Source organism: Phaseolus vulgaris, chromosome 3, assembly GCF_051622355.1.
Source record: "Phaseolus vulgaris cultivar YP4 chromosome 3, ASM5162235v1, whole genome shotgun sequence".
Taxonomy (NCBI): Eukaryota; Viridiplantae; Streptophyta; class Magnoliopsida; order Fabales; family Fabaceae; genus Phaseolus; species Phaseolus vulgaris.
In genome coordinates this window covers 46,627,504-46,652,105 of record NC_143500.1, presented here as the reverse complement: position 1 = coordinate 46,652,105, position 24,602 = coordinate 46,627,504, and the positions used below count along the sequence as shown (strand labels likewise).

Sequence of the window (24,602 nt, the reverse complement as noted above, 5' to 3'; positions counted from 1 at the left end):
AAAATCCTTAAAAACAAAATTTTTAGATATTATAATTTTATAGAAAAAATAAATTAATTATATACAAAGACAAACATTCTGATCATACTATTATTAGAAAACTAAAAAAAATCTTTATAACCCGTTTCTTAAGATTGAGATAACAATTACATATCATAGTTTGGTTACTTTTTAAATCTTATAAAAAAAATATAAGAATTAAGAAATTGTGATTATTTTGAGTTGCATTGGAATGACATTGATTAATTCCAAACGGATAAGATAGAATATGTTATTATTTTATTACATGCAACTTGCCAAAAGAGTTTGGATAAGGAGTAAATGAATATGCGTAATTATCGTTTTAATATTTTATTGGGTACTAATTTTAAGATAGCTTTTGGACCAAACAAATCTTTGTCATTCTTTGTTTTTAAGTGTGACCTTTTTCTGTTTCCAAAGAAAGTATTATATTTACCAGGAATAATCATATATGTTTTTCTTTACCTTTATTTTTTTAAAAGTTAATGATTATTTATTTATAAATTTAGTAGGAGATGTATAAACACATGCTGAGAAAAAAAAATTGAATAAAACATATCATATTTAAAAATATATTCTTTAAGATATATTTTTTAATAAATTTAGTTAGTATTAATATTCCCTTTGAGTTTAATGTACTTGTTATACAACTGTAATAATTAATTAAATATTATTAACTATATAATTATTTAAATAAAATTAATTCCACTATATTTCAAGTTTGGTGAAAACTGGAAGTAGCCAAAATGGTTTATAAACTTTTTAAATTATCTAAATTGTTTAGATGATTTTAAACAAATATATTATTTTAAAGCATGTTTTCAGTTTCATAATTTACAACTTACCTCAGTGTACTCATAATTTTTGTTTCAAAATAATTCAATTTTTTAATACAGTTTAGTTCAATTGCATACCCATATGAATTAGTTTCTTTAATGGCCCTAGTAAATCATATCAAATAACTTTTGTTATTGTTTTAAAATCAAATTAAATATTTTAAAAACTAACTACCAAATAAAAGTATTTTATATTGAAATTTAAATTATTCGATGGATAGTTAACATATAACTCGTATATTAAAATATATTTTTATCATGAATTTTAATATATATGTTATCTGTTTCCTAATGTCTACGGTTACAACAAACATAGTCATTGTGGGATATCACATTAGTTCATTCTCTTAACAAACAAAACTTATTCAAAGCTTATATCACTCTGTTACACTTAAGACAAAAAAACATAAAATTATATACCTATTATTTACCCTTCCTATTTTATCATTCAATATTTTTAGTTAAACAACATTAAAAAACACATCTAAAAAAATTACATCAATATAAATAAATTTATACTTCATTATTAAAGTCAAGGAGATATTTTAAAAAATACAAGCAAATACAAATAATTTAATAATTACTTTCATACTTTTAAAATAAAAATAATCAAAGTTTTATTATAACTAATTATGCAGTTACAATTAGCAAATATAGAAATTAAACTTTACATTAATTAATTTTAATAGAACATAACAATTATAATTAATTTTGTATGTTGTCATTTAATTATAAACTACAAATAAACGATAATCTTTTTAATGATTATTCAACATTTATATTTACAATTAATTTTTATTTTAGTTTCTACAATCCATAATTTTAAATGTGTAAGTTATATTTTATCTTTGCAATAAATTTTTGAAGTGGTTAAAATATTTTCAAATACAAATAATTTCTTATTTAAAATTTAATTTACAAAAAAATATTTTCAATAACCGCACCAGGCTCATGGAATGATAAAATTTTGTATATACTAATTTATCAGTAATAATATAGAAATGTTGCGGTAAGAAAATATAAAAAATAAAAATATTAATTCAATTATAATTTATTTAAAACTTTGTATTAGAACACGCGTCAGGACCTTAGGAAGTTATTTGGAAGTAATGTGGAAGGAGGCGCATAACTATCTGATACTCTGATTAACTTGATAAGTAACTATTGAAAAGCGCACCCTATCCTGAGTTCAAAGTCTCGAAATAGTGCCACGCAAGATCCCACCCACCAAATGAACAGTCAAAAATGAAGAAGGACCACGGTTTCAAATACAGCCAGATGCACGGTAATTATTCTCTTTATCCAGGACAAGATAAATGGATAGTGTTGTGCTGATGGTCATCTCTTTCTCTCCCATCTGCGAAAGCCGAGGGAGACCCACCGTAACAAAAACATTACATAACCCAAAACAACACATCACAACACCTATTCCCTCTTACCACACCTAAATAACCTTAAAACTTCCATTTCATGTCTCGGATCCCGTGATTCGGATCCCCAAGACCCGCTCCCACAGCCTCCTACTGTCCTTTAGGCGGATCCGGCTGCGAACGTGCCATGACCCGACGGTGCTCCCATTGCAGCCACAATGGGCACAATTCCAGGACCTGCCCCAATCGTGGAGTTAAGCTCTTCGGAGTCCGATTAACCGACGGGTCGATCCGGAAGAGTGCTAGTATGGGTAATCTCACCCATTATGCTGGTTCCGGGTCCGGACCTCTCCATGTTGGGTCAAACAACCCGGGTTCTCCTGGTGAAACCCCCGATCACGTTACCGCGGCCGATGGTTACGCCTCCGAGGACTTCGTTCCCGGCTCTTCTTCTAGCTCCCGTGAAAGAAAGAAGGGTTGGATTCCTTATCTAAAAAAAGATTACTTTTTTTTTACTGGACTTGAAGGTTACTCGGGGAATTGCATGCTGGTTTTTGGAAATTGGTTGGTAGTTGGAATGTTTTTTTTTGTTGGTGTGTTTACACTGGTTGATTGAGTTAGGTGGAGTTGATTAAATTGGGATAATTGTGTGGTTTGTCTGAGTTTGGATTACGCCAGTTTTGGTCAAAATAATCTTTCTGTTTTTGTCTGGTGTCACTGTGGGAATAACTAGACAAGAAAGGTACTAGTTAGCTTTATGAAGGGTTTTTTTTTTTCATGATTGAATTGTTTGAGTGTTTGTGCGAAGTATGTATTTGTGCTTGGCTGGCTAGATTTTGAATCTGGGAAATGTTTAGAAATGGATTGAGTGTGTTTGTATTCTGTAATTATCATGTTCTCTGAGAAGAAGTTGCTTGTGTGGCTCACTGAAGGTTCTAATCGGTAAGGAACTTGTCTGTCTAAGTTTTTGCTAGTTTGACCTGTGAAGAAGACCAGGTTTTGAGCCAGATTAGCCTAGAGACATCTTATGCGCCTATAGACAGGTTTATTATGCTTTCTATTGGATTACTTTTAGTTTGATTTGAAAGTGTACCGTAATTATGGCGGTACACTATGTGCATACATTTCTCTATTTCAGCTGCATGGAAACTGCTGCTGTAGTTTTTGGACATTTTTGTTTATAATATAAAAGGTAACCAATTAGTTCAAAGAGGTTTATGTAAGTTTAACAAGCATTGATGCAGGGTCTATACTGACTGATGCTCATGCTAGATATATCAGAAGATAGGGTGACAAAAAGACACTTGTAAGTCACAAGGCATTTAAATTTTTTACTACTAATTGCAAATAGGACATGTCCTGTTCATAAAAAAGATGGTATATGAGAACACCAATTTGATTATACAGTTCTATATGTTTCATTCACACTGTAAACATGATTGATATATTGACTAAGTCTGGTTCCTAGTCCCCTCTTTGCCTCATACTCACCCACCCATAAAATATTTTTGAAACTCTTGTTAGAAAAAGGTGGGGAGGGGGTCACCTTGTTCTTGAGTCATATTCTTCTTGTTAATTGACTCCTTGATACTTCAAGGAAACACCTGGTATAGGCTTAGATACTGTAGTTTCATTTTCCACCTTATTTTTGAAGTTGATTGAGTCATTTTGTAACATCTAGGCATGATGTTGGGGGTGTACTAGAGTGTAGGTGGAGGAATAGGTCATATGATCTATCATGGGCCTTTTACAATCACTTGGTTAGTTTGGTGCTTGTATTCACAGTTATTACCGTACTTATATGTATAATGCAGAATTACATTAAAAAAACTTATAAAATAAAATCTCAACATCTCAATCTTTGATTACGAATTAGTCATAAATCTTTATAATATTGTAATTAAAAGTAAAAAGACTAATGAATGCCCCACACAGGAGGACTTCAATTACAAAAACATGATACTCACCTCTTTCCTGCAAGCCCTGTTTTATCTAAAACGTTTTAATTTAAACTAATAAAACGAAGGTTTTAGTGAGCATCCAAGGGACATAATAACATCATATATTTTATGCATAAACTGTTATAACATTACATGCTTAACATGTCATCACATATAAACCATGACATCAAAACACATAACATTCTCGTAGCTTTATAATCTTTCTTAGCATTTACTACTCTAGCTTTTCTTTTCTGTCTTATTGGCAAACCTGAGCTTATAATCTCAAGGAGTGTCCTCCTTGATTTTGCCATACATCCTTCCCTTGTCAAAGAGAACCTAAAGGGGCTCTTTGACAACCAAGGGGTGATACCATCTTTTGAGAACCAAAGGAGATGAATATTCTTTTCTTGTAAAAAAGGACGTTCTGTCTTAATATTCTTTCCTTTTAAACATAACTTTTTATGTATATTTTGTGGAGTGTCAACCACTATTTGGAGAAAGAAGGAGTTATTATCCTTCTCTTGCCAAAGAGGGTGTACAGTCTTATAAATGCTTTCTTATAAACAATTATTTCTAAGTCATTCTATGAGGTAAACATACAATTCATCTTTCAACTAGGAGGCCAACATATCAGTCGAATATGGAATAAAATATTCATATTTGTTTATATAGGGGAATTACATAACAATTAACAATCGTAATAATAGGGGCATTTCATATCACCCAAACCCTTCAATCATGAAAAGGAACACACATATATATAGTCAATCAATAGCTATAAAATCCCATAGAAACTCACTAGTAATGTATTGATTTGTCTAAACTCTAATGGAACCCTAACACATTCATTCATAAAGTTTAGGAAACATATAAATTGATTCAAATAAATTATCCATACAATATGGGAAGTGGGAAGCGTACGGGGGGGGGGGGGGGGGGGGGACTTACCTGGAGACAATTGACAATTCTCTAAGAGGGTGTCTAGATTTTCCATTCCTCTTTCCTCTATTCATTAACTTTTCTCTTCCTTCCTTTCTCAAATATGTGTGCTCTATTAGAATATGGTGTGGCTTAGGGTTTATAAATCTTATTTTTCTTTAAAATTCCATTTTTTTTCTCTTGACTTCGTTTATTTAAATTATAGTATTTTCATGGAAACTATATTTCTTAGTGCTTTCATATTACATATAGTTCCAATAATTAGATCATAATGATAACTTGTCTCTTTTGTTTCCTACTTTAATGGTGTGTGAACGTTTATGCAATTTTGTGTTTTTTATTTTATTTTCACATTATGCTTAACTATTGTCCTATCTTCAATATATTTTCTTTCACATTTTTCTGATTCTCTAACTCCCCACTTTCTAAAGAGCCCTGAAGAGAGTAAAATGTGTGAAGGATGAAAAAGGCAACATGTGCCTATGGAATAAAATATCATTGAAAGATGTATTAGAAATTAAATGGGATGAGCTTACTGAGCATAGTTGATGCCACCTACATGCTTCCTGCATATGATACAGTCCTAGTTGGGGATTCGAGAGCAGAATTAAATGGGATGAGATGGGAGAGTGGAGACAAGTTGGAAGCTTGTGGCTTCCATTTAAGCAGAATTAAAAGAGTATATGAAATGTGAGGCTAGCTAGAGGCACATCTATCCTACCCTAGAGGTGAAAACCTGGAGAACCAGAAGTGGTGGGTGATGTCAACCATGGGATTAAGTGGGGTGGATAAAAGGGATGAGTGGCTCAGGTGTTATTTGTTACAAAAAGGTATTCAAACATAAAGAAAAACTTACTGCACGACTATAAGCTCAATGAAGGTGAGATGTAGTCAGGCGATTAGAAACCAACCAAAAAATAAAATCAATGTATTTGAGATGAGAATTTGACAGTGGATGTTTTGAACATACAAGACAAGATAGGATTTGGAAAGAATGAATTAGAGAGAAAATTGGGATAGCACCTGTAGTAGAAAATCTATTAGAATATTCCTTAGGTGGTTTTGACATGGATAGAGAAGACCTGTTAGAGCTTTAGCAATAAAAGTATATTAGATGGAGGAGGAAGAATTATATGGAAACCATTAAGAATGACTCAGGTAAATTCTGTGTATAGATATGATTCACAATAGAACATTATGGTGTCATTTGATATCATCTAACTGACCCCCCCAGTGGGTAAAACCTTGGTTTGTTGTTGTAAGCTTAGCTCTGACGAGGATTACAGAAGCCTAAAAGATTTTAATTTGTCATCCATTTCTGGTCAAGGACAATTTTTTATGTTTTTATGACAAGGTTTAATTTACAATTTCTTTTGTACAGGTGTTCCCTGGACTGAGGAGGAACATAGAATGTTTTTACTTGGATTGCAGAAGCTGGGCAAAGGTGATTGGCGTGGAATTGCAAGGAACTATGTTATATCAAGGACACCTACTCAAGTGGCCAGTCATGCACAAAAATATTTCATCAGGCAAAGCAACGTGTCCAGGCGGAAAAGACGGTCCAGCTTGTTTGATATTGTTGCAGATGAAGTTTGTACCCTTATTTATCAAAATGCATACCATGAAATTGATGCTGCATAATTTGTTCATTACTTCATGGGCATATATTAGATTATCCAAATATGCTTCTTTCTTTGAAGATAGTGTGATATGTTCTGACTCCTGTGACAAATAAGTTAGTTAATCTCAAAAAATATATTGATGTCTGTAATTGATGAAAATTTCCCATTTCCTTTCCTCTGCAGTGGATTTTACAAGTTTGGATCTTTACTAGCTTCCGTGTATTGATAGCTTTTGTTTAGATTATATTTCATAACATTGCCCTAGGGTAGTTTAGAGATAAACGTTGCATTTTCTCATGGATGCTTTTTCGAGTTGTTATTAGAAATATGTAATTTCCCTTTGTCCTTGAACCCTTCTAATTTTTCTAGATTTCTTGTATTTTTTGTTGTGATTTTTCAGGGAGCTGACACTCCAATGGTACAGCAAGACTTCTTGTCAGCTAATCAGTTACCGGTTGAAACAGAAGGCAATAACCCCTTGCCTGCGCCTCCTCCCCTCGACGAAGAGTGTGAATCCATGGATTCCACAAACTCAAATGATGGAGATCCTGCCCCATCAAAGCCTGAAAACACACAATCATCTTATCCAGTCTTATATCCTGCATACTATTCTCCAGTGTTCCCGTTTCCTCTGCCCTATTGGTCCGGATACAGTCCAGAGCCCATCAAGAAGGAGACGCATGAAGTGCTGAAGCCAACTGCAGTACATTCTAAAAGCCCTATCAATGTTGATGAACTGGTTGGCATCTCAAAACTGAGTTTAGGGGAGTCTATTGGTGATGCAGGCCCCTCCTCCCTGTCTCTTAAACTTCTTGAAGAAGGACCCTCGAGACAGTCAGCTTTCCATGCAACACCGACATGTGGCAGTTCAAATATGAATGGCAGTGCCATCCATGCAGTTTAACTGTGTGCCTCGTCTTCCGAGGAAGGGATTGTTATGTAAGCATTACCGTTCAATGCCGGGCTCAGAATGTGGTCTTGTGTTGTTCATCATACATCTGTTTGTGGGGTAACCTAAATAATTTTTTCTTTGTCCATTCACAGTGATTAACCTAGTTTATTTATTTGCTTGTAGGCAGTAGCGTCTAGGAGTTACTTGGGGTCTAAACTAAAACTTTATGTTCGTTCAGTGATTTTATTTGTCAGGGTTATGTAAAGTTAATGTTTGATTGTGCAGTTTGACAATGTACCAAGTTGTGAGTGCTGGATTAGAATGTTTGAAGTGATTAACAGAGTGAGACAGAAAATCAAGAACTGTACTTCCTTGGTAGGGTTTGAAATGGGTTGAGATAGGTTAAACTCACTTTGAATCAGCTTACTTTTTCCTTAAATCTAAACTATCTAATGCATGGGTTCAAATAACTTTATCACACTGGTGCAATTAATACCTTATCAATCATCTTAAATTATATAAAATAATTGCACCAATCATCTATGTTTGATTGTTTTAGTTTTATTTAATATAAGTTGGGCAATCCATTTAATATAAATGTGTTTTTTTTCAGGTATGGTTAAGTTTTAAAAACCCTTATTTGCCTTGGATTTTGTTTAAAGCTTAGTTTAGAGCTCAACATTTTAAAGATGTCAATATATATATATTTATTTATTTGGGTGTTTCTTCCTGCACCCCAGAACAAATTTCTTCTTCCATTCCATCATTTTCAGAAAAGACTATTTTATTCCTTTAAAAAATAACTTTCGGGTTTCTCCTCTTTTTAATGTTCCCGGAACATATTTTCTATAATACATTATATGAATTCTGTATTTATCAAAAATAAAAAATGTGTTTCCAAAAAATATTTTGGAATGATTTTTTTTTTCTTTCTGATTTTCTATTCTAAAACATGTTTTACTTACTAAATATCTTTTATTTCAAATAGGGTTTAATCAGTGTTATTTCTTATGTTAAATAGGATGGATTTTTGAATATTATGGATTGTGTTTTGAATGATATTATACGATAAAAATGGTATAAAATTGTATTCATACATTTGGGATAATGTATGAATTGATATTTGTTCGTGTATTAAGTATTGATGTGTATGTGATTACAGAGATCTTCGAGTTTCACTGATAATCTAAATTACATAAACTAAGATATCAGGTTGTGAGAAGCTGATGGGAGAGTTCATGCACACTGTGACATATGATATGCATGACTTAGGTTGTATTGAACTCTATCCTTTCCGTTGGATTCGCTGATAATCTTTGGATCAAGTGTTAGTTTCTGGTAAAACTTACTTAATACGGGTCTTCCAAAAAGTGTTAGTTGTTATTCTGTTTGTTGATATCCTATATGTGTAGATTCATGTGAGATCTATGTGATTGTTTTATGTTTGAATTTGAAGAAAATTGAATAATTGAGAAATTGATTCATGTAATTTGGTTTTCTCTTTTGATTTAATTGTGTATATTATACAAATTTATTTTCACTAGTTTACCCTTGTTTTTTTTGTTGTATCTGAACTGTGATGATTGTACACAGACAAATAATCAATCATACAGGTAGGTGTCGGAGGGTCTGGAGGGTTTGGAGAGCTTTAGGGTGTTGATTTGAAAAAATATTAGTATTTTTATAAGTTCTAATCATATATTATAAATGTTTTGAAAAACTCTAAGCTTGTATATAAATATGTAGAATTTGTATTGTAATAATTAAATATATATTTTTGGGTGTTACAGCCAGCAAAATAGTAAATAAAATAGTGAAATGAGTGGATTATACATTTATCAAAAAAAAATACAAGTGAAAATACGTCATTCTTTAAAAAATCTCTTTTATTTATTTTTACTTCAATAGTTTTAACCAAAAAAAAGTTATCTTCAACCATAAAATTGAAAAAAAAACAAAAAATAAAGATAATAAGATTATTTAAATTAGAATTTTCAAAGTAGGATAAGGTCGTGTCGTGAACCAATGTGATCCACCATGGGAGTTAGATTCACCTTAAAAAATTACAATTATTTTAGCGGGAAAAATCAAACCTGACTCACTCAAAACCTTATTCATCAACTTGTGATAAAAAAAACACTTCAACACAATCTAATAATAGTTTAACATAATTTAAAAAAATAAAGTGATATATATATATATTTATATATTATGTATATTTGTACTCTAATATTTTTTCATGATTATTTCAATAATTTAAAATTTGGTTTCAACTCTCCTACTAAAGTAGATTTATAAAGTCTAAAATAACTACATTTTTATTAAAATTAAGTAAGCCTACTCTTTACATATTTACATATTGATAACTCTAGTTAAAATTCGGAAGAAAGAAAACACTTTAAATACACCATTGAAAACACTTTAATCTAGAATATCTAGAACATCTGATACAAAGAGAATACATAATTTGGTAAATTCTTTTTGTTATATTTTAATTGGAAAATTTTATTTTTTAATAAATAAAAAATAAGTTATAACATTACATAAAGAAGACACATCATTTAATAATTTCCGTTTATCATCTTTTAATTGAATAATCTTATCCTTTAATTAAAAAAAACTAATCTATACCATTGTATAAAAAAGAATTGATAATTTTTTTATGTCATATTTAATTTTATTCTTTAATAAATAAAAATAATCTATGCCATTCATTATATAAAGATTACATAATTTAACCCTAAACCCTATGTATGTAATTTTCTTTTGTGTCATAAAGTAATTTTATTTCATAAAATAAATAAATATTTTTTTCTTTATTCAAAATAATTAAATAATTTTTTTAAATCAATGATTACATAATTTTTTAATACTATTCTTACAAAATTATATATATTTAAAATTTTATAATATTTTTTAATTAATTACTCATAAAATAATAAAATTATATATATTTAATATAACAAAAGATGTAAACTTCTATGCGTAAAAAATATATTAATTAAAGGTCATGTGTTTTCGAACTATCAATAAATTTATTGAATAGTGTGTCTTAAATAATTGGAACTGCAGAGTATAACCAACCACGTGCGTATTAATTCATTGTTTAAATTCTTTTATCTGCCAAAATTAGGAAGTCACGTTAGTCATGACATTTGGCTGGCCGATAAAGTGCAACGATATCGGTAAATGTCTCATTTATATCACTTACACTCCATACCAAACACGAGCTAAGTAGGTTGGTTTCGGAAGCGATTTAAACAAACGCGAACACCGTGATTTGGATTAGAAGAGACCAAGTTAGGGTTTAGCATCGGGAGAGAGAAGAAGAAGAAGATGGAAGGCGTCGTTGATCACTTGGCTTTCGAGCGGAACAAGACGCAATTCGATGTCGAAGAGATGAAGATCATTTGGGCTGGTTCTCGCCACGCTCTTGAAGTCTCCGATAAAATGGCTCGCCTCGTTGCCAGCGATCCGGTTAATTCTTCATTCGTTCTTCAGTTTCGCTCATTTTTTTGACGTTTTTTAATGCTTCAGCTTCACATTTCTGCAGATTTGAACGGAGACTCACAACATTATATCACCGTCTCTGTTCTTATTATTGTTGCATTTTTAATTGTTTTTGTGCGATTGTATTGCTTATATATTTGTTTCTCTTTACTCATGATGTTTGGTATGGTGTACTGTACTGTATGTGTATATTGGGTCCAAACAACTTTTCAAGATCGTGCAGACTTATTCATTGGGAAAGTAATTGTTTGTTTTCTTTTGTTTTAGGAAAAGAAGATGATCGGAATTTTAATTGTTAAACTTCCTTAAGAAATTAGTTTTGAATTGTGAGGAAGAGACTGCGTAAAAAATTGGAAAATTGGATTTGCTCGGGAATTGTTTGTCAACGAGAATTTCAGTTTGGGAATTAGATTGGTAGTTCATGTTTCACATATGAATTTAAAATCCCAATATGTAAATGATTTTGACTTTCGAAATGCAGGCATTCAGAAAGGATGATAGGCCCAGGCTTGGTAGGAAGGAGTTATTTAAGAACACTTTGAAAAAAACAGTTTATGCGTGGAAAAGGATTATAGAGCTCCGTCTTAGTGGTTTGTCTGTCTTCTATTTTTTGTTTAGCTTGCAATTGGTATCTTGTTGTTGTCTTAGATGTGAGGTTTCTGTAAATTTTTACAGAAGAGGAAGCTTCTAAGCTCAGATCTTTTGTGGACCAACCTGCTTTTACGGATCTACATTGGGTACGATTAAATTAATTTTCTTAATGACATTCTTTTATTTAATATATTTCTATAAACACATTCGGATGGAATTTCTCGCTCATAAATTCTAGCTCATAAATTCTTTTGCAGGGAATGTTTATTCCTGCTATCAAAGGACAAGGAACAGAGGAACAGCAGCAAAAATGGTTACCTTTGGCTCAAAAGATGCAAATAATTGGTTGCTATGCCCAAACTGAACTGGGCCATGGATCTAATGTTCAAGGGCTAGAAACAACTGCAACCTTTGATCCCAAAACAGACGAGTTTGTAATTCATAGCCCCACATTGACTTCCAGCAAAGTGAGTTCAATGAGAGATGGTGGTTAATGGAAGAATTTACGGGTCCTTTAAGATATGCATTATCATGATATGAGATTATAGAATATCTAATTGCATTCAATTATTCATTCTTTCACATGAACAATCAGGGAAAAACAGCGTGTACATTAATTAGTTTTTTTTTGTATTTACATTTTAATGGGTATTTGGCTAACAAGATATCTTCCAATTATTGGATATTATTGTAACTCTCCTCATGCTGATCTAAACAGTGGTGGCCTGGTGGACTGGGTAAAGTGTCAACGCATGCTATTGTTTATGCCCGACTAATTACTGATGGTCAAGATCATGGAGTGCATGGTAGTTACATGCATCAAACACCTCAATTTTTGCTATTACTCGGACATAATTGATTAACAGTGTGCCCAATTTGTAGGTTTCATTGTCCAGCTGCGAAGCTTGGATGATCACTTACCTCTTCCAGGCATAACTGTGGGGGATATTGGAATGAAATTTGGAAATGGAGCATATAATTCCATGGACAATGGGGTTTTAAGGTTTGACCATGTACGAATTCCAAGAAATCAAATGTTAATGAGGTTAGTTTCATTTTACATATTTTTACCTACTCTCATGAGGAGAATCCAATAATCATAGTTGGGACTTGGGTTTTTATGGTATTCAATTCATGTGTGCTCCATGATGAATGACTGGTCTTGTCCATCCATTATCCACGCATAATTATGATAATAATCAAAATAACAAAAATGAATTTTGTTCTAGTTAAAATGTCTAGGGGACTCGACTAAACATTCATGAAACTCATGAGCTCGCATCTAGATGCGCCATCTCCAAGACTATCTATGTTTGGTAATTTGGTAATGGATATGAATCCTTAGGATAGGTGCTGCTCAAATCAGTGAGATCTATTCACATTCACCACTTCCTATTAAGATTTTTAACCATTAATACATTTGTCCACAATTTGACTTCCCAACAATAGCTGCATTGAGGCAACCTTAAATTAAAACACACACGTACACATTGATGACCAAGCAGACGATGCATTAATCCTAATTGATGACCTTCCCCTTTGGACTTTGTTCATTACCTAATAATATTGGGTTGTGCTATATTGGCTTTGTTCAAAAACCTAACTCAAGAATTATGACAACTACATGTCAAGTAGGATGGTTACCTGAGGTCTTTTTTTTCCCACTTTTACACATATGTTGTGCTCTCATCCTTTTGGCCTAGGGCAAACTCAAGTCACTAGTAAGATGTTAGGTTCTTAGAAAGACCTAATTAGGCAATCATGTGCGTTTTGAATATGATACATGATCTTAAGCAAAGAAAATTTGAGTATATGAACAAGATTCCGCTGTGGTCATAAATGAGTACAATTGTTTTGATGTATAATATCTTAGTACAACCTAAGTCTCCTCGACTCCCCCAAAGATTTTTACTAGAACAGATTCTAGTCATTTTCTTCCGCTAGTCCTCTATTGGAAGATGGATTGATGAAATTATCCTTTTAAGAATCAAGAAACTCACTTGCAAGGGAGGATACGTGCCACTGTTTTATTTTCCGTTCATAAATTGTTGTGTTCTTATCTGTTTTTGTTTTGGGGGTGACTCTTTTTAATTTACCAGGGTTTCACAGGTAACTCGGGAAGGAAAATATGCACAATCCAGTGTCCCACGACAATTAGTTTATGGTACTATGGTATATGTAAGACAAACAATTGTATCTGATGCATCATTAGCTATGTCACGGGCAGTTTGCATTGCTACAAGATATAGTGCTGTTCGAAGGCAGTTTGGGTCAAAACAAGGAAGTCTTGAGACACAGGTAAGTTGTAAAGTTGTAACAGGCATTTGTATATTGCCAATATGCAGTTTGCTACTTCAACATGCTTATTTTATCAATAAATGCAACTGGGAATTTTCAATCTTCCTTTTTCGTAAAAGTGAATATGTGGAAGGTAATACTATCTGAAAACAAAATAGTTTGCTTTAATACTATGTGTACTCAGATTAATATATTTTGAGGCCAATTTTTTTTGTAAGTTCCTAAGAAAGCTTTTAAAATAAAAAGTGAATGCTTACGGGGAAGACAAAATTTCATCAAACACAGGTTGTGCTAAAATTTGAGTTGATTGTCTGTAGTCAAAGCTGCTATGCCTTCCACCACCCACATACTCTGTTCTATACTTCTAATAATTTGTAATGGGAAGGTTGATGAGTTTCCTACATCCATCTTGGACATCATGAAACATTGTATTAAAATATATATTCAGAAACAATAATTGTGTGGCTAGGCTTGCAACATGTCTTCATCAAAGTTTTATGAACACTAAGTTGAGGGTTTGGTGTGTCAATGTGGTTCCATATATATTGCTATACCTCTCCTATCTATTTGGTTTCCATCAATGTGGTCTCATTTTCTGCTATCATTTTTTTGGTCTAGGTGATTGATTATAAAACGCAGCAAGCTAGGCTCTTCCCTTTGTTAGCTTCAGCCTATGCTTTCAGATTTGTTGGTGAATGGTTGAAATGGCTTTATATGGATGTGATGAAACGGTTGCAAGCCAATGATTTTTCAACATTACCTGAGGCTCATGCATGCACTGCAGGGTTGAAGTCCTTGACTACTTCAGCAACCGCAGTATGTGATTACTCATTACTAATGCTCATTACACTAATATTTTAGTTGCTGAATTTAATTGATTATTAAGCAGCTTAATATGGAATGTAAAACCTGCATTTACTTATTTTGAGGATTTTTTCTTGAATTAGATCATGTTATACAATATAGTTCTTTTATATTCTCATTAGTAACATTGGCTGGACGCTTGCACTGATTTCCTGTGATAATTTATTATCATTTAGTGCCTCTATTCTTTACTTCTCTTTGTATGTTGAAGTTGAACTTCTATTCTGTAACGGGAACCCCATGCTGAATCAGATTTATTACTTTTGTCTACATTTCTTGTTCAGGCATTTTGTTTTGTTATTTGTGCTATGCTGTTTTGTTGATTTCTCTTGTTTGTGCATTTTTGCATTGTAGTACTTACAATCTGTTGGCATTCATTCATGCCACCAAGTGCTATTTGATGTTGGATAATGGAAAATATCAGCGACCCAAAAATCTTTTTAGAAATATATAGTCTTATTAACAGATTATGGTGGAAGCATAGTAGACCAAAATAACACGATGCTTCAATGTTATAGATGTACTTTTATCAATATTACACCGTATCCTATTATATGGTGTTCACTTTTTAAAATCTTTTAATTCTTTGAAGTTTGGATTAAATTAATTTACTTCAATTTGCAGGATGGAATTGAAGAATGTCGCAAACTATGTGGTGGCCATGGTTACCTTTGTAGTAGTGGTCTCCCTGAGTTATTTGCAGTCTATATTCCTACCTGCACTTATGAAGGAGACAACATTGTGCTGCTGTTACAGGTTTTTGTAAATGTTAAATACAGCCACTTTTACCATCACATTGTGTGTTATTTGTTGATACAATTGTGAATGAAATTCTCATCTGTAAATAGGATTGTGCAGCATGATAGCTTGTCTATTTTTTGACGGCCGGCATTTAATTGGCTTGTATTCATTGTGTTCTCACATTTTGCAGATTTTTATATTAAAGAAAATACTGTTATACTGATTCTTTTTTTTTTTTTAGTTCAAGATTTTTGGGGTATCAAATCTATTTGGAACGAGAGAAAGTCACAAAGGATAGAAATAATTAAAATAATCAGCATTTATTATTCTTATTTACACTGTCTTGTATTGCTGTATCTTCATTCTTTGTGCAAGTATTCTCATGTGCCCCTTTGACAGTTATGCTCTTAATACATCCTAGTTGTTGTTTTTTTTGTGAGGTTTATTATCAGATATTATTAATTGAGAATTGTCTTGAGTTTTTTTATAACTTCTAGCAAATCCATTATAGGTGGCAAGGCATCTCATCAAGAGTATTTCTCAGTTGCGCTCTGGGAAAAAGCCTGTTGGTACCACATCTTATATTGGACGAGTGGAGCAGCTGATGCTCTATCGTTCTGATGTTCAGAAAGGTATAACTGCACATAAAAAGCCTACCCGTTATAACACAAAGTGGTATAAGAAGTGTTAGATATTATTAGATATTATTAGATATTATTAGATATTATTAGATATTATTAGATATAATTAGATATTATTTGATATTATGAGATATTATAGATATTGTTAGATATCTCATTTATGTAATGGGCTTAGCCCATATGTTTCTTTTTCCTATATAAACATAACCCTATGTGTTCAATATACACTAGGGATTTACCCTATTCTTTCTTTTCCTTTAATCAGAGCATAAGGTTAGAGTTTAGGGTTTAGGTTCAATTTTTATTGGTGAATTCCAGCCACCACCCCCACTGTCTCGCCGGACCTTCGCCGGACCTCCGCCGGACCTCCGCCGGAACTTCGCCGGAACTTCGCCGGAACTTCGCCGGAACTTCACCGGAACTTCGCCGGACCTTCGCCGGAATCTCGCCGGAATCGCTGTCGGAGCCTTCATCTTTGTTGCTCCCGCCAATTAACCGGTGACTGGATTTGTCCTTATCTTTTATGGCTTCTTCCGCTTCCGCTGCCACTATGGCTTCTTCTTCCGTCATTATGCCGGATTCATCTATTTATACTAATTACGTCAATGTTCATCTTTCCATTGACAAATTGGATGGAACCAATTATGACACTTGGGCATCAGATATTAAATTATGGCTTAAGAGTCAAGGTTATGTTGATCATCTTACTCATCCTACTCTTGCTGAAAATGAGGTTGTTCGTTGGTCGAAAATTGATGCTCAATTATGCATTGTTATCAAATCGACCATTCACTCATCTTTAAAACAAATTTTTCGTACCTATGAAACATGTTCAGAAGTTTGGGAACAAGCAAAATTATTATACACCAATGATACTCAACGTCTTTATGGTGTGTGTCAAAATCTTCTCACAATTGTTGCTCCCAAACGTCTTGATGGTACAATGGCAGAATATCTAGGTAAACTTCATGCTCTTCTTCATGATTTTAATGAGTTATTACCTCCTGCCTCTACTCCTTCTCAAGAACTAGAACAAAGATCCAAGTTCTTCATGTTATTGGGTTTACATGGTCTTCCTGATGATTATTCTCACGTTCGTGATCAAATTTTGGGATCTCCTATTGTGCCCAATTTTACTTCCACTTGTTCTACCCTTTTGCGCGTGCCAGGTAAACACACCGCTGATATAACGTCTCATGTTGATGACTCTTCTGCTTTAGTATCTCAGCATAATGATCGTACTCGCCCTCACAAGCCGGGCAAAGGGCGTCACAAGTGTGACCATTGTGGCAAACTTGGCCACAAAATTGACAGATGTTATGCCTTACATGGTCGTCCTCCTATATCTGTTGCGGTTGCTCAAATTGCCCCTGTGCAACCTTCTACCATGGACCATACTTCAATTGATACCCCAAGCCAGCCTGCTATTTTCAATGAATTTCTTAAATGGTATGAGGATCGTCAGAACCCTAGTTCCACGGCTTCTGTTGCACATTCAGGTACATCTTTTGTTGGCCTCACTCACTCCACTTCCCATGGCCCTTGGGTTCTAGATTCAGGTGCCACTGATCACATTACTGGTAATAAATCTTTTTTCTCTTCCCTATCTACTACGGGTTATTTACCTTCAGTTACCATGGCCAATGGATATAGGGTACCATCACATGGTGTTGGTACTATTAATCTTTTTTCATCTTTATCTATTGATAATGTTCTTTATGTCCCTGGGTCTCCATTTAACTTATTATCCATTAGTCGTCTCACTCGTTCCCTTGACTGTGTTATTTCTTTTACCAAAGATTCTGTTACTTTACAGGACCGGAGTTCGGGACGGATGATTGGCACCGGATGTGAGTCTCATGGACTTTATCAACTACAGATCTCTGCACATGTTGGCGCAATTATGGATTCTCCATCTCTCATTCATGCTCGGTTGGGTCATTCTAGTCTTGCCAAGATGCAACAACTTGTTCCAAGTTTGTCTAATGTGTCTACTTTATCGTGTGAGTCGTGTCAGTTAGGGAAACACATTCGTAGTTCTTTTCCTCGTAGTGTCTCACAACGTGCTTCATCTCCTTTTGCCTTAGTTCACTCTGACATTTGGGGACCAAGTCGTATTAAGTCTAATTTAGGATTTCAGTATTTTGTTACTTTTATTGATGATTATTCAAGATGTACTTGGGTATTTTTAATGAAAAACCGTTCTGAGTTGTTTTCTATATTTCAAATATTTTACAATGAAATTAAAAATCAATTTGGAATTTCCATCCGAATTTTGCGAGGTGATAATGGACGTGAGTATCTTTCTCATTCTTTTAAAAATTTTATGGCTTCTCATGGTATTCTTCATCAAACTTCATGAGCGCAAGAATAGACATCTTGTTGAAACAACTCGTACTATTTTAATCCATGGTGATGTTCCTCAGCGTTTTTGGGGTGATGCTGTTCTTAGTGCATGTTATCTCATTAATCGCATGCCATCTTCAGTTTTAGATAACAAAATTCCTCATTCTATTTTATTTCCACATGACCCTCTCCACTCTTTACCTCCCAAAGTTTTTGGGTCCACATGTTTTGTTCATAATTTTAGTCCTGGTCTTGATAAATTATCTCCTAAGTCACACAAATGTGTCTTTTTAGGGTTCACTAGATCACAAAAAGGATATAAATGTTTCTCACCGTCTTTAAACCGTTATTTTATTTCAGCAGATGTCACCTTCAGTGAATCTTCCCTTTACTTTAAGTCTTGTCCTTCTCCTTCAATTTCTTCATCTAATCAAGTTAATATTCCTCTTGTTGTGCCTAGTGCACCTAACAATTCACCACCGCCGCCAACTCTTCAGGTGTATAGTCGTCGTCAACCGTCTCATCGTCCATCAGCAGACTCTATTCTGGTGCCAACACCTCATCCCCCTCCGGCTCCTATAGTTGAACCTCCGACTGTTGAACCTGATCTTCCTATTGCTATCCGTAAAGGTATACGTTCTACTCGTAATCCCTCTCCACATTATACTGCTTTGAGTTACCATAGACTATCTCAACCCTTTTATACCTGCCTTTCGTCTATTTCTTCTGTATCCATTCCATTCCAAAATCTGTAGGTGATGCCTTAGCCCATCCTGGTTGGCGTCAGGCCATGCTTGATGAAATGAATGCGCTTCAGAATAATGGAACTTGGGAACTTGTTCCTTTACCATCTAGGAAATCTGTTGTTGGTTGCAGGTGGATTTTTGCTATCAAAGTTGGTCCTGATGGTACTATTGATCGTCTCAAAGCTCGTCTTGTGGCTAAGGGTTATACCCAAATTTTTGGTTTAGACTATGGTGATACTTTTTCTCCAGTAGCAAAGATGGCCTCTGTTCGCTTATTCATAGCTATGGTTGCTCTTCAACAATGGCCTCTTTATCAACTGGATGTTAAAAATGCTTTTCTTAATGGGGATTTGCAGGAAGAAATTTATATGGAGCAACCTCCCGGTTTTGTTGCTCAGGGGGAGTCTTCTGGATTGGTATGTCGTCTTCGCAAATCCTTATATGGCCTCAAGCAGTCTCCTAGGGCTTGGTTTGGAAAATTTAGCAATGTTGTTCAACAATTTGGTATGACTCGCAGTGAAGGCGATCATTCAGTTTTTTATCGTCACTCGAGTGCTGGGTGTATCTATCTTGTAGTATATGTTGATGACATTGTTCTTACAGGCAGTGATCACCATGGCATCTCACAAGTAAAACAACACCTTTGTCAACACTTTCAGACCAAAGATCTTGGCAAACTCAGATATTTCTTGGGGATTGAGGTAGCACAATCCAATACTGGTATTGTTATCTCTCAAAGAAAATACGCATTAGATATTTTGGAGGAAATTGGGTTGATGAATTCGAAATCTGTTGATACTCCCATGGATCCCAACGTCAAGCTTCTACCCAATCAGGGGGAGCCTCTTTCAGATCCTGAGAAGTACAGGAGATTAGTTGGAAGATTGAACTATCTCACTGTTACTCGTCCTGATATTTCCTTTGCAGTCAGTGTGGTGAGTCAATTTCTTAATTCTCCATGTGAAGATCATTGGAATGCAGTCATTCGTATAGTGAAGTACATTAAAGGCTCTCCTGGAAAAGGTTTGTTATATGGTCATAATAACCATACTAAAGTCGTTTGTTATTCAGATGCTGATTGGGCAGGATCTCCATCTGATAGAAGGTCAACTTCTGGTTATTGTGTCTCCATTGGTGATAACTTGATCTCTTGGAAGAGCAAGAAACAAAGTGTTGTGGCAAGATCTAGTGCAGAAGCAGAATATAGAGCTATGGCCTCGGCTACTTGTGAGCTTATTTGGCTTAAACAGTTACTTAAAGAATTGCAATTTGGAGAGGTTACTCAAATGACACTGATATGTGATAATCAGGCTGCTCTTCATATTAGCTCAAATCCAGTTTTTCATGAAAGGACAAAACATATTGAGATTGATTGTCATTTCATTCGAGAAAATATTATATCAGGAGATATCAAGACTGAGTTTGTTAATTCAAATAATCAATTAGCAGATATTTTTACTAAACCCTTACGAGCACCTAGGATTGATTACATTTGTAACAAGCTGGGTACATATGATCTATATGCACCAGCTTGAGGGGGAGTGTTAGATATTATTAGATATAATTAGATATTATTTGATATTATGAGATATTATAGATATTGTTAGATATCTCATATTTATGTAATGGGCTTAGCCCATATGTTTCTTTTTCCTATATAAACATAACCCTATGTGTTCAATATACACGAGGGATTTACCCTATTTTTTCTTTTCCTTTAATAAGAAGAATTTGTTGTTCCCTCTTCTTTCATTCAACTAATAATAAAGGGGATAACTCCATTTGGTTTCCACATTCTTCTGTCCCATTTTACCTCTAATAACTACACATGTACACTCAAATTACTGTACATAACTCGAAAAAACCCCACCCACCTGTGAAGTCAACTTGTAGAAGAATAATTTATTATTCTTTCTTTCAATAAAATATGCAGGTACGGTGCCTTTTTTTTCTCTACTCGATAATTGAAGTTGACTCATTATAATTAACGGAAATCATCTAATATATATGGAGACTGTATGAACTATCTAGACATAGTTTTATCCTTAAAAGAAGTCTTTCCCACTTCCATGATTCTGAAATTGGTACGAGGGCAGGTTTCAACCTGTTTTCCCATTTAAACTCTATATCCACTGCACCTATCCGCCTACTGCTCATCAGTAAATTCTTTCACTATATTTGTGATCCTCCCTGCCTCAACAATTTCCACGAAGTTTACAGCATTGATTACCTAATATGAGATCTGAAGTGCCCAAACCCTGAAGTTTTTGCTGCCATCTGCTTTTCCATGCGTTACCTGGCAGGCTGGCATGAATCACTTGATGCCATCTGCACTCAGACACTTTTGCTGCCTATTGAGAGAGTGAGCACTTTTCTGGCGGTGCTCTGCCAGATTCTTAGTGAAACCACTTGCAGAAGACATCCCATGTCCTTTCAGCTACCATCTTGGCCATTTCATGGTTGTTTTGGATCATAAATCCCGTGGTTTTGATATTCTTTGAACAGTTCATTGTGTGTTAGTGTGCCCATACCTACTCCCATACTTTTTTACACACTCCGTATATGGCTCTGATTTTTGGTGATCTCCCGTTGATTTATCTGAATAATGGAAGGCCAAAATTTTGGTGCATCAGGTTTTTCTGGCCCTGTTTGCATTGATTCTGTTGGAGATTAATAATGCATAAAAGTGGTCGGGTGGGAAGGGAACTCTCTCATCTCTTGAGCTAGCTTTTGGGCTTGTAAAAATGTGAGGATTATCTAACCCAATTGTACTATATGATGCTTTACTCAACCTTTCTAGTTAGCCCCTTCAAAGATAGCCCTCTGCAGGACATTGGCATCTTGCTCTATTAGATTGCAATTAACAGAATTAAGGCTACAATTGTTAGTGACGAGTGAGCCAAGAAGCTTCACATTATAGAAAAGGACAAGTTAAGAAATGTATAATTGAAAAACCCATAAATCTATTATCTTAGGTAGTGCTTGTTTCAGGGTATCAGGAGAGATTTCTAGGGAAGTGAACTTGTGAATATCTCATTCCCATATTTGGTACAAGTTTTAGTAAACACATCCCCAGGAATTGTTGTTTCCGAAGAATATCAACTACTCAATTGTTTTACTTCTCATTTCCAAGGAGAAGGGTGGGTATTGTGTATTTTCTACAATGGCGACGTCTTCTCACTCCACTTTTCCACAATTCTTCGTTCACTTTTAGTTTTTAATTAAATATTTTTTTCTGAAATTACAAATGGCAACCAAATTTGCTTATAATGAAAAAAATATTCCTATGCATAATATTTATGGGAATGTAACTTCTGGAAATACAATTTTATTCCTTTATGTTTTGAGTTGAATATGATGTTAGGTTTATTTATGTGATTTTCTCATGGTTCATTAATAGAATTTTCCCAGTGTTTTACCTCCCCATGTATTCCCTATCAAGAATATCTTATATATGTATACCAGCTTGTAATGTATGTCATGGTAGAATTTGTAATCCTAGGGACTAATTTAGGATTGTTTATCTTAATAATTATAATCATTGCAATTCATACCAACACTACTAAACTAGCAGTGGATTGTCTAGACACATAATTTATCCTAACCAGATGTTTTGTAGAATTCATAAGTTGATTATTTTGAGTTTTGCAGAGGAGGATTGGTTGAAGCCTAATGCAGTGCTGGGAGCATTCGAAGCTAGGGCTGCTAAGAAGTCTGTTGCTTGTGCTCAAAATCTTAGCAAGTTTACCAATCCTGAAGAAGGTAATTGATTTAACGCTTAAGTTCACAAGCTATATGCTTATATCTCGTGTTTGATTTGATTTCTTGGTGTGGTGATGGGGGAGACTGACTGCTGTTGAACCACGGTATTGGCTGGGTAGTAGTTACCTTGGCCGATTCATTTATGTTTGAGTGCATGTGTATTGTGTAATTAGATATGATTATCATAAATGCTGATAAATTTTTCGATGGCAGGTTTCCAAGAACTCTCAGTCGATCTAGTTGAGGCAGCTGTTGCTCATTGCCAGTTAATTGTTGTTTCCAAGTGAGTTTCTCGTTTTTACCGGTCTGCATATATATGTCGTTTATCTATGTAATGTGATGGATTGTCTGTTGGGTGAATAGCCCTTTGTGGATGAACAACCCATACAAAATATCCAAATCAATCGTATATACACCCACACACAGTTGATTCTAGTATTTGCTTGGATATTCTTCATTGAAAGTTGATCGAACTTGTGGTTTTCAGATTTATTGAGAAGTTGCAGAAAGATATTCCTGGAAAGGGAGTGAAACATCAATTAGAACTTCTTTGTAGCATTTATGCTTTGTCTCTTCTTCATAAGCATTTGGGTGATTTTCTTTCAACTGGCTGCATCACTCCCACACAGGGTTCCCTTGCAAATGATATGCTGAGGTCCTTGTATTCACAGGTTTGTCCTAAACGATTGCGTCGCTTTGGTGGTAGGTTTTTATTTATGAAACTGATTGATTATCTGTTTGGTTAGCTTCGTCCTAATGCAATTGGACTAGTTGACGCGTTTAACTACACTGATCACTACCTTGGTTCGGTTCTTGGGCGTTATGATGGAGATGTGTACCCAAAGCTGTACGAGGAGGCATGGAAGGATCCATTGAATGATTCAGTTGTGCCGGACGGCTTTCAAGAATATATTCGACCAATGCTGAAGCAACAACTTCGAAATGCTAGACTCTGAATCATTTTGTAACTCTACTCTCACCAGACAAACTCTTGTATTTTACACTTAAGTTAAACACGATAATAAATTTTATAAATGGAAAATTAAATAGACACCAATAAAATTGTCATCGTAGATATATACTTTTAATTTTTTTTTATTTTTTGTGGATTAAGTATGTCTATAGCCCTATCCGGAAGCAATTAGATCAAATAAATATAATATTATAACTTTATAACATTAAAATCTATAATAAAAACATTATTTCATAGATTAACATTTATATCAAACATAAAAATTTAATTCATTGTACCACATTAATTAGGGTTGCTTTTAATAAAATACAATGCTGTTAGCTAAGATAAAATACATTGTACCACATCTTAACATGCATACAGAACTCATGCTACTGATGGCATGAACTTAACATTGCTTAAGATACTCCATGCTTATTCTATCACATAATTTTTGCTGATTAAAAAAAAGCCTTACCCAAAGAAAGGAAATTCAAGAGCAGACATTCATGCCAAGATGGAGAAAAA

At 34.1% G+C, this 24,602-nt stretch overlaps 2 protein-coding genes across 2 annotated transcripts; both read left to right on the top strand.

Moving 5' to 3' along the window:
- Positions 1–1,982: 1,982 nt before the first annotated feature.
- Positions 1,983–7,978, top strand: LOC137808102 (myb-like transcription factor family protein). The gene is made up of 3 exons (XM_068609052.2): positions 1,983–2,703; positions 6,491–6,699; positions 7,132–7,978. The coding sequence occupies exons 1-3, from the start codon at positions 2,415–2,417 to the stop codon at positions 7,633–7,635; spliced, it is 1,002 nt and encodes a 333-aa protein (XP_068465153.1). The 5' UTR covers positions 1,983–2,414; the 3' UTR covers positions 7,636–7,978.
- A 2,726-nt stretch (positions 7,979–10,704) lies between these two features.
- On the top strand, positions 10,705–24,184 carry LOC137808101 (peroxisomal acyl-coenzyme A oxidase 1). The gene is made up of 14 exons (XM_068609051.2): positions 10,705–11,100; positions 11,615–11,723; positions 11,809–11,870; positions 11,982–12,191; positions 12,443–12,530; positions 12,607–12,769; positions 13,824–14,022; positions 14,641–14,838; positions 15,511–15,642; positions 16,139–16,259; positions 23,012–23,122; positions 23,336–23,405; positions 23,610–23,793; positions 23,869–24,184. Exons 1-14 carry the CDS (start codon positions 10,960–10,962, stop codon positions 24,076–24,078), a joined length of 1,998 nt encoding a protein of 665 aa, XP_068465152.1. The 5' UTR covers positions 10,705–10,959; the 3' UTR covers positions 24,079–24,184.
- The last annotated feature ends 418 nt before the right edge of the window (positions 24,185–24,602 follow it).